The sequence below is a fragment of the Xenopus laevis genome, chromosome 5L (assembly GCF_017654675.1).
Source record: "Xenopus laevis strain J_2021 chromosome 5L, Xenopus_laevis_v10.1, whole genome shotgun sequence".
Taxonomy (NCBI): Eukaryota; Metazoa; Chordata; class Amphibia; order Anura; family Pipidae; genus Xenopus; species Xenopus laevis.
The window spans coordinates 80,252,488-80,264,031 of NC_054379.1; the positions used below are offsets into that span (position 1 = coordinate 80,252,488).

An 11,544-nucleotide genomic window follows, 5' to 3' on the forward strand; every position below is an offset into this window, starting at 1 on the left:
CTTAGTACAGGTTTACACTCTAGAGCCAATGGCATAGTACAGGTTTACACTCTAGAGCCAATGGCATGGGTTCCTTCTATTCTTATTCTGGCTGGTGCTAATATGCATGCTCTTGGGTATGTCCTTCTGCAGGTACATGGAACGGAAACACAAAGGTGGCCATAAAGACACTGAAGCCAGGCACCATGTCTCCAGAATCTTTCTTAGAAGAAGCACAGATCATGAAAAAACTGAAACATGATAAACTTGTGCAACTCTACGCTGTGGTGTCTGAGGAGCCCATATACATTGTCACAGAGTACATGAGCAAAGGTCAGAATTCTTTAAGTCTATTCTTATATATAATACCTATTATTACATAGATTACAAAATTACTTTATGTTTCTATAAATGTTCAGTAAAACATATTTAGCCAAAGTTAGACTGCCATGCTCTGAACTGAAACGCCCAGAGATGGAGCAGATTGTATTCAGCCACATTATTTACAGCACATAATACTCATGACACCTCAGGGAAGATGCATACAGTGTGGCAGGTACACTGGGGGACTTTTTTTATTGTGCTCTGTTAATAAATCAATCATCATTCTCTTGATAATATATTGCTGAGAGTTTTAGAATATAATTATTGTACAATAATTTCAGCAACACGGATAAGAAAAGTTTATTTTCCCTTTACTAGATGTGTCTTTTCAGTTAATAACCTATTGGGGATATTCTTATGTAGCTTATTAATGCATTTGGAATTCCTAGTTTTAAAAAAAAATTTAAGTGGCTTATATTGTTGTAATGCAGGTAGTTTGCTAGATTTCCTAAAGGATGGAGAAGGAAGAGCCTTGAAGTTGCCAAACTTAGTTGACATGGCTGCCCAGGTATAGTAAAGTCTCATCATTTACTAAAGTCATCATTAGTAAAACTACAGTGTAAGCTTAGTTCATTTAATTTGTATTATTGCATTTATTTTACTATTGCTTTTTCAACCTACTGTTGCTAACAGCGTACAGATTTATTTACCATGTTTGGTGTTGTTACTGACAGGTTGCTGCTGGCATGGCTTATATTGAGAGAATGAACTATATACACAGAGATCTGAGATCTGCAAATATTTTGGTTGGAAACGGCCTCATTTGCAAAATTGCTGATTTTGGCCTTGCTAGATTGATTGAAGACAATGAGTACACTGCAAGGCAAGGTAAGAAAGAAACAGCTGGTGTGATTTTAATGGTAGCAAAAACTTCCTAATTTTCTCTCCTGACTGTGAATGCCCCGTGTTGGCTGGAGGGGTCGGCACCTCTCTGACAATATAAAGTAAGAAATTTCCAGGCACGGAAGGCCAGTGTAGCGGGGAAATCCCCCCCTGCACGTTTATTTTGTCATATGATATCATCATATGACAAAATAAACGTGCAGGGGATTTTCCCGCTACACTGGCCTTCCGTGTCTGGCAATTTCTTACTTCGTGATTTTAATGGTAACAGCAACGTGGGAAGCAATATGTAGTACATATTAAAGCAATTTTAGGCACTTTGGTGCCAACAGTTTTTGATAATTTAGTGCTTAATCATTACTTTCACCATTGTTTAAAGTGCTTTTATAAACAATTGTCAAGCAACTTGGGAATGTTCTGCATGCCCAAGTCTGCATTTCCAAGAGTCAGGTAACAACCATATAGGGCTCGGTTAACTCCAGTATTTTGGGTGTTAGGGTTCATTTATTTATACAAGGGCAATATGCAAATTTTGGAGACAATTTACCATGCTTTTTTTATCCAGAATACGTTTTCCCCACAATTCCAGCATCATTGCTGCTGAGTGCAGTCTTGCCTTTGCTGCAGTTGCAGCTGATAAGCCAAAAGGGGCAATTTGTGAGTGACTGCTGCCATTATACTGCAACCATGGTTGAGCTTTGTGAAAGAGTCTTTTTGTGTGCAAAAGCCTTGGAATTATTAATATAGATGCAATCTCTGCACTGTTACAGAAAAGCTTTTAAATCGCACAATATTAACAATATGATATTTTATTCAGCTTAGGCAGTAACGCTAAAATAAACCAGTTGGGGAAACAGAAAAAAAATGGTCTTTTCAGGCTGTTTGTAATGTTTCATACAGTACGCATATTGTGTATGAGTCGTAGCTCTAGCTTGAAAACAAAACAAATTGACTTTATTGACTTTATATGCTATAAAACCTCTGGCTGGCAAGATGATGCTGAACTCCAATTCCCCAAATCCTCCTCCAGGTTACAGTTATTGATGTGTTCCTGGGAGCTTGTAGTATATCCCTGCTGTAAAGGTATTGATAGAGAGAATGGTAACAAATAGCAGTGTGATGGGAAGAAAGTAACACGTAGATGCATTGTGTGACTATTGGGATTTTTTCTTATGGAAAAGCAGATCCTAATTATCTGCAGGGCAGTGTATTGGAATATCCTAATGCTATGTGCCATGTTAAATAAACAAAAAAATGAATGAATATTTAAAATTGAAACCAGAGAGAATTAGTGACACTAAAGTTTAAAATCCCTGTTGTATTTATAGTATTTAACTTGGATCAGCAGGTTCCTGAGAGCATGATTAAATCGCTGGCATTTCACTGCCGCTTTAGTGTGAGATATTGAACACATTTTCTCTACAAGCGTTTTAGTACTAGGATTGTTTGCATCTAAGAATATTTTATTTTATGGCTCTGACCATTGCTGAAGGAGAAGGGGCATGAGGAACTATGTATAGATTTTAGGCAATGGAGTAGTTCTGTTTATAATTCCAACGTAAAAGACAGAAAAATACTGTCTATATCAGCATACACCTTTCCCAATTTACTTCAATAAGTTACGGCATGCATCTAAAGGAGTAAAAGACAGTGTTCTCTCTATGGAAAAAGAAGACACTACTAAGTTAATTAGTGTATGCTGTTTATCTGCTGTAAATCATTTTATAGCACTTGATAAGTTGGCCCCTTTGTATAAAAGTGGTGACGTGTGGTGTATTCTATCTCCACTTTCTAGTCAGCTTGATATATGTATGTGTAGGAAGAATGCCTCAGCTCAAAAAAAGGTAGTTTGGGAGTTCCCAAGCATATATATAAAAATAATACATTTAATATAAGCGATAGGTGTCTGCAGGTTATATTATGCTTTAAGAACAGAAATCCATGAGATTCTTTCAAAACGACAGTGCTCCATGGGCATGAGGGGCCCACTTTAGAGTTACAGTATTTGAGAGACATAGCTCCACAGACTTCGGTAGCAAGGTGATGTGAAATTCTTATGCCCCATATTCCTTCATGTAACAGCTCATTAATATCATTCACTGAAGTCTTGCAGGGGACAGGAATTGTGTATTTAAAGGAAATGTATAACCCCCATTTTGACATGAGCTCATTTTGTTGGGCTTAAATAGAAAAGGTGCATAAACACTGTCTGAACCCTCACTTACAGTGGAACAAGGTGATATCCATCCCAGATTGACATGTTTTTCAAAATAATTTGCCCAATAGATGGCAGTTCAGTGAAGTCTATGAAAAATATTTGATACATAGAAATTACACGACACCCAGGGGGACAGCTTTCAATAAAGTACATCTAGGATTAATTCTACGTGGGCAGCCATGCTCTCCTGTGTTTTCTGCGTTCTAGTACAAGCTGTGTGAGAGCACAGAGCAATACAGTGGATACAGACAGATGGCAGACAATATCACAGACAGGGTGCAGGCGGAAATCTATCAGCTTTTTCATACTCTCTACAAATTCTTCGGGAGAAATTTCCCTGCCAGCCTCCCTGAATTCTCCTGCTTTCTGTGGCAATGCATTTGGCACGTCATTTCCTGGCCTCATCACAGACTACTAAACTAACTCTTTCTTTCTCATTGCTGGAAATGAATAGAAAAAGAAACAGAACCTGAAAAAGGTAGAATGAGTTAATGCTTTGTGTTCCAGAAAGAGCAAAAGGCCCACTATACAGGCCACCATACACTTGTTCTGATATCTGAAACGTGATCTAATTACAGTAGAGGCTTTATCAAATCATATATTTGGGCCAAAATTGAAACTGTTTTTAAAGATGAAAATATGATGAATGACTCAATGCCAAGTTTTTAGGCAAATGGCAGAATTGACATGTTCTTATATCTTTTGCTCCAGGTGCAAAGTTCCCCATAAAATGGACGGCTCCTGAAGCAGCGCTCTATGGAAGGTTCACTATCAAGTCAGATGTGTGGTCATTTGGAATTTTACTGACAGAGCTTGTCACAAAGGGAAGAGTTCCCTATCCAGGTAAGTGTCTACATACTATTACAGACTGTGGTATATCTAGCCGTGGCAGGAACCATATATTCTGCACCAGTTACAGTAACCTGGAGTAATGCAAAACTATTCTGCTTTTCACTGGAATCTTGTTTCCAAGGCAGTTTTTGCCATTTGTCGTATTTAAATGGCAGCGACCAGAAGCAAGAGGGAATAATACACTTGCTTCACATAGTCAGCTTTGATGGGGCACCGCAGCTAAGAATACTTTATACAAAATGTCTCTCTATGTTACTACATGCTGACATTTTCTTTTTATGTGTTGTAGGGCAAAACATTTAACAAAGCCCTGCATAAATTTACTAATAACGCAGGCTTTTGTGCTGGAAAAAGCTCTCAGAACAGGCTTTTGTAATGAAGAAAAACTTGGCAGCTTTTAGGTGGAACTATGCTTTCAATACCATGAATGTGTTTATACTACAGTTTTCAGCGTCATGGATCAATATTCAAGTAGTATTTTGTTGTTCAGGTTTAGGGTGTTTTTCACCTATGTACATGACCACATATATATTTGGGTTTTCTTTGTACTGTATATAAAAGACCCCAACGACCAGACTGTATCCCTGCAGGTGCCATACATTTACTACATTCAGGGCAGGGTGCAAAGTAAAAAATGGGTGCAATCCACCATGTTTTTTTGCACTTTGTGTCCTCCCTGCATGTAGAAAAATTGCCACAGGTCTATGCACTTTAAAGTGCGCAGAGAACTGTGTTTGCCCCATGAATATAGCACTGCATGCATTCAGCAGCTCTGTATTTATAAGGGACTGGTAGAAGAAGGCATGTAGGTGCCCCACTCACACCCCTTACCCTAATTTGTGCATCATGCAAGTTGGGAAGCACTTGAGTGCACAGGCCACGATGGAGTCCAGTACTTACCACCTGCCCTGTGCTCACTGGTGCTGCACTTGGCACTATGGGCTGGACTTTTTTCACATCACCAGACCCCAGGCACGTGTGGTTTTTCACTTGCATCCAAGGTATCTGTAAATGATGTCCGTAGAGTCTAGAAATGTCTGATCTGATGAAAGATTCGTTTGGGCTTCCTACCATAGCCATAGTGATGCATAATATGCTTTGTGGTGTTGTGACTACTAAGCTGTAACGTTTAATCAGAGAGACTAAAAAGAAAGAATTGTGTGAATGTATTGCTGTTTAGAACTAGTGCTAGTCTGTCTCTGCAGAGGTCAGTGTTTAGACAAGGCCTTGACCCTTTGGTGTCTCTGACCCAGCTTCTACTGTATATGGTGTGAAGTGAGAGTTGAAAGTGCAAGTAGGTCAGAGGTTGCAAGAGAGATCAGCTCAAAAGATCAGAGGCGGTGTAGCTTCATGGAGAACCATTTACTGAAAATCTGCACAAGGGATGCCAACACGACTGGTTTGAGCAAATACGTGAATCCTTAGGAATGGAGAAATCTTTACTTTAATAGCAATGAGAGAGAGTAAGAACATAAGACATCATGTGTAGAGGTAACTGTGTGCTTTTATTTTAAGGCATGAACAACCGTGAAGTGTTGGAGCAAGTGGAGCGTGGTTACAGAATGCCATGTCCGCAGGACTGTCCAATCTCACTCCATGAGCTTATGCTGAACTGCTGGAAAAAGGACCCAGAGGAACGCCCAACTTTTGAATATCTACAAGGGTTCCTGGAGGATTACTTCACTGCCACTGAGCCCCAATATCAGCCTGGAGACAACCTGTAAAATGCTGCCTGCAGAAAGTTGTCGCCAGGTTCAACCCCGTAGAATTTGCTTCCAGTTTATTGAGTGCCCACTATAAGGAGCTCTTATCTTCCAGTGCAGACTGCACACAGGTGTGGAGCTGAGAACTTCCACAATATTTTGATGACCACTTATATAATAATCTGAATGTTCTCTTTTGAAGAAGACAAAAACTGTGGCGAAAGTTATCAGAAAAGCAAAACACAAAAAAAAGCCCAGTACTCATACACAAGGACTTTGAGATAACGCATTTTATCAATGTTATATAAACTGCAAGACCTCTCTACATGGTCAATTGTAACTCTGTGCCAATTCCCAATCATAGAGCCTTTGATCCTTTCAGTTTGGGTTTTGAAAAGCGGAGCACTTGTCATTTCAGCCAGTAACCATCTTCAGAAGTATTGCTTTGCAGAAGTGCCCTCTTCATCTGATGAGGATATTTCACTTAAAAGTATTGATGCAATCTTCTCCATGTTTTGCTTCTTTTTTTTTATATATACATATAATGCATACAATTGTACATACAGTCATCAATTACACCTTGTACATAGTCAAACTTGGATGCCTTTTAGGAAAGGTCTTTGTTTCTCTGCTGTTTCCCCGATAAAAAGACTCGCTAACAATGCTGAATATGTAAAGACAGAGGACCTTTTTTTTTTTTTTGTTAACAAAGAACACAGTTGTAGTCCCAATGTTTTGTTAAGCCATACACTATTCAGATTCATTGATATATAAGACTGTATTCTGAGATTGTCTCGTGACCAGTGAAAAATGCTCTAATAGACTATGGTTGTGTCTGTATGAAGGAAGAGGAAAGTGCAGCCTTCTTCCTTTTGTGAGCAGCAACTGGTAAGGAGTCTGGGAGCTGCGGTTCACAGTCTCTGATTTATACTTTGGAACATTCAGCATTTATCAGCCCAGAAATACAAAAAAGAGAGAGGAAACTGTCCCGTGCTTTACTCTTTTTGTATATGCTAGCTACTGTTTACTTTTTCTTTCTTTTTTTTGCTAAGGCCAACATCTGACTTTCATGTTCTTCTTCGTTCACTTTGAATCCAAAGCCAAGCGTATCTTTAATATTATATTAGTTTGCTGCCATGCCGTAAGCAAAAGAGTTGTGATACACCTGCTGTAGCTGGTCGTATTTACCGGTTCTGGTGCCTAATAAATAGATTGACCAGGTGACGGAAAAGCTGATGTCCCTGAATGAGGTTTAAGAGGAACCGTTACTTAATGCCATGCAAAGAGTATTCTAGGTAATGGGCCTGTGCTATCAAAGGACAGATATTAGCAAAGTATGATTACGCTTCTTGAAAGCATGGTGTTGATGCCCTAATCTCATTCAGCTCAAAGTTAATATATTTCCCACAGTGTCGTAGCTCATTGAGCCACGCCTAGCTCAACAATCTTTTTAATGACCCCCTATAAGGAGTAACCAGATTGTTCCTTTTTTACCTATGTGTTTATCAATGTTCTGTACTTAACACCGACACTTATGTGGGTCTCTAGAGGTTCTCCAGTGGAATTACTATGCACTATGCATTTCATGGGGAATGCAAAACGAGTGATTCTTTGTACCATTCTTAGTTGAAACATGTTTAACAAACAAGGTCCTCATTTGGGTTATCAGTCATGTTAGCAGTTTAACGTCCTAACTAATTTCCTGTTATTATTTCTTTAAGATTTTACATGGAAAACTGTTTAACTTTATTAATTTAGTAATTAAATCTGAACATTTTACATCTTTATTTTCAGGTTGTATTTAATCCAAAAACAATTAAGTAGCATGTTTATATTGTAACACAGGCACTTGGTTAGTACATCAAATGAAAATGGCTCTACAATGGGAAGTGTTGTACAGATAGTAGTGATGTGCAGGCTGGCCCAATACCTGGGGGTTGGTCGGGTTCAGAGCAACACACGCACAAGAAATTTGGGTTGCAGGCGAGTTCAGGCTGAGCATTTCCTGCCGCCCATCCCGTCCACGACATAATTATGCCTCGCTTCCAGCCACGTCTATTGATAGATGCGCCTGCCCCCTCCGTGATATCAGAAACGGGGGCTGGTCATGTACGGATATATAAAGGGAAGCAGACCGGCGACTTAGGATCAGTTCAACTATTTGTCGACCTGCACATCATTAATAAATAGTATGGTGTTTTTCAAAAACTTGAATCCAAAGTTCCCAATCAGTGGAACAGACACCCCCAATGTAAGACTGATGACTGCCAGATATTTGGTTCTAGATAAACACAGGCCTAGAATCAGCCCTTTTTGTTCGCATCAGTCTTCTTCTCATGCGCCTGGACCTGGAGCCACTGTATCAGCCTGGGTGCAGGTACATAAAAAGGTAGGAATACATTTTGGCAATAAAATGCTCCGGGTGCAGTCACAGGAGAAGGCTGATGCCAGTCTAGGGACTAATCTCAGCCTGCTTTTATCCTGGCCAAGAATCAGCCCTGCGTGGTGTTCCCCAAATGCCTATTTGCTGCCCTGGGTAGTCCCAGATTGATAGCAGGGTAATTTTAACTGTAAGTTTATATGTGTAAACCTTGCTAACCTTAATCACATTAGGTCATGAGTTTAAAGGTGAAAATTCCAAAAAGCCACTTCTGTGAACATTACTAAGGACAGGTCAGGACAGCTTTCAAAACTTAAAGAAATGTTGACAGGAGTAAAAGCTTCCATTTATTTACCATTATTATCTATTATAAGGGATGCACCAAATTAGTTTGGGATTCAATCAATTCCCAGCCTTTATTGCAGGATGTGGAATCAGAAAATCTTAAGCGCCTGGCCGTACTTAATTTGAAACCTAAAATATCACATGACTGCAGGTTATTTTTTTTTCATACTCTGGGATTTCTCATTTACAAATGCAAATTAAAGTTGGAACTTGGTTCAGGATTTGGACAAATCTTTTCTGTTGGATTTGGTCTTAAGCTGGTCATAGACGCAAAGATCGATCATACGAATTCTTGATTCGTACGATTTTCGGACCGTGTGTGGAGAGTCCTGACATTTTTCGTCCCATGGAGATCTTCGTTTGGTCGATCTGCCAGGTTAAAAGATTTCTATCGGCTGCCGATAATTTCTTTGCATGTATTACCGATCGTATCAGAGGGAGACTGTCACTAGCTTTGTCGGACATAACTATCGTACGATTGCTGTCAGGGGCAGAGCATCGGCTGATCTGTTTTTTACTACTACTTTTTTTGATGGGAATGTTTAGCGGCAGGTCAGGAAGTCCGATTGTTCGAGGATTCGAGTGATCGTATCTTTGTGTCTATGGCCAGCTTTAGGCTGAATCCTAAAGTTGTGGATACTTTGTTGTTATTTATATAGTTTTGACACATTTGCAAAGCGCCTTATAGAGATAGTTTCTCATTTACATTAGGCCCTACTCCAGCAGAGCTTACAACCTCATGTCCTCAACGTTCATACATACTATGGTCAATTTTATCACAAGACAATTAACCTGCCTCTAACCTGATGAAAACTGAGTACCCAGAGAGGAGATCATACAAACTCATTGCGGATACTGCCCAAACCAGAATTGAACTCAGGATTCCATCGCTGCAAGCAAAAGTACTGCCCATTGAGCAAATCTGCTACTTTAAACAGGGCTTTAAAATTCTGATCCAACAAATGATACCAATAAACCTTAAAATAATTGCAGTGGAAATATTAACAGGTAGCCCCAAATTCATAGTTCATGCTTTCATATTTTCCCATTTACAAGTATTGATGCACAAATGCATATAATATCTAAGGGTTCCCAAATGATGTAATTTGATTTTTTTCATCCAAAAAAATTAAAATTTCCAGGTTGAAAAAAAATTTTTTGGAGTTTTTTAAAAACAAAAATTAAACTTTTTTGAGATTTATTATACCCTGACCCTGGAAATAGCTCGAATTCAAAAATACACCATCTAAAATCTGTCGAGGTCATGTAGAAGTCAATAGCAGAGGTCCCTTGAACCATTTGAAGATGTTAATAGCCTGTCTAAGGTTTTTTCTGTGGGTTTTCGCTCCAAAACTCGATCAATTCGAATCAATGTTAGTTTTTTTCTGCCGAAGACTCAATCAATTTGAGTTTTCTGGTTGTAAACTCTGACTTCACTGATTCGCCTTTTTTACGTTCGAGTTTTTCTTAAATTAAAAACCATTCAAATTCTGAGTTCATTCACATAGCTTTGAAATTCGACCTTTGATAAATAACCCCCATACTTTCAGATTTCCCTGTAGATTTAAGTAGGTCACATGTGTGATCTGTACAAAGGGGAAAGTTGAATTTATAGTTTCTAAATGTTAATAGTCTACCTGTATTCCATTGGTGCTGATCTGATTCAGTTGCTGATTAAAGTCTTAGCCACAGAAGCTGTAACTAACAGTTCTATTTCTTTTATTTCATGCCTCTCATAGTTTCTTTGTGGAAAATCAAGGCCATCTCCTTAGCAACCGCCACAAAATACATTTACGAGAAACTGCATTAAGCATAAAAAAAAACACAATCAACAGGATGTTCTATATAGCTTAAGAGACAGAAGAAAAAATACCATGTGGCAATTTTTAATAAGCAAAGTGAATAAATGACACCACATATTGCAAATGTAACAACAAAATCACGTGTATATAACTTCTGGTGTAAGAATCTGTGTGAAATAGCAGTGTGTTTTGTCGGCAGGCCTGTCAGTGGGCCCGATACTTGGACAGATAAGCTGCCGACTTACACTGCAAATAATTCACTCTACAATATAAAATGTCATTCCTGAACCAGCAAGTGTAGTTTACAGTATAATATTGGCGTTTAGGCAGCCATTTCAGGTTACCTATATGCAGGGCCAGATCAAGCACAGGGAGGCCTATGAAGGCCTGTCAGTAGAGGACGTCATCAATGTGCTGAGGCCATCCTCATCTGAAAGGATTTTGAAACCTGCCCAATAGAAATCTGGCCAATTTTTGACCAGATATTTGTTAAGGTGTCAGTTGGATACATGGGCATAGAAATTACCAGATTGGTCTGAATTTGCCCTTGTATGGGCAGCTTTAGAGGGGGCAAAACTTCTTCCTGAATCCTACGTGGCAAATGGACTATTGTCCAGTGCCAGGCCCTACCCTACACAACCCTACCAGCTTCCTCACCCTCTACCTCAGAACAAGCGCATGAAAGTGCACATGCGCTGCGCTGGTACAGCAGGGTTGTGCTCACATACACGTGTGATGCCGGCATACTGGAGGACAAATACATTGGATGTGCAGGCAGTGAGGAGACAAGGGCTCAGAGTAGGGGTAGCAAAAGAAGAGGTACTTGCCTATAGCCCCGCTTCCATTGCTCCCTAGGCACATGCCTCTTCTGCCTACCCCTAATTCAGGCCTTGCTGTTGTCCATTTAAATGATAACTAAAGCTTAACTAAAGAAGTAGTTAGAAATGTTGTACATTATGTTTTGGGCTTCTGTACCAGCCTTAAAGGAAAACTATACCCCCCAAACAATGTAGGTCTCTATAAAAAGATATTGCATAA

The 11,544-nt window shown here is 39.3% G+C and overlaps 1 protein-coding gene across 6 annotated transcripts in view; it reads left to right on the forward strand.

Moving 5' to 3' along the window:
• fyn.L (FYN proto-oncogene, Src family tyrosine kinase L homeolog) overlaps positions 1-7,758 on the forward strand; it is a 133,400-nt gene extending 125,642 nt beyond the window's left edge. For 5 of the 6 annotated variants that reach the window (XM_018261614.2, XM_018261613.2, XM_041562056.1 and 2 more), the window contains 5 exons: positions 133-312; positions 795-871; positions 1,038-1,191; positions 4,136-4,267; positions 5,792-7,758. In XM_018261614.2, coding sequence (XP_018117103.1) covers positions 133-312; positions 795-871; positions 1,038-1,191; positions 4,136-4,267; positions 5,792-6,000 — 752 coding nt within the window. In that variant the 3' untranslated portion in view covers positions 6,001-7,758. 6 annotated transcript variants of the gene reach the window in all.
• Positions 7,759-11,544: the final 3,786 nt, after the last annotated feature.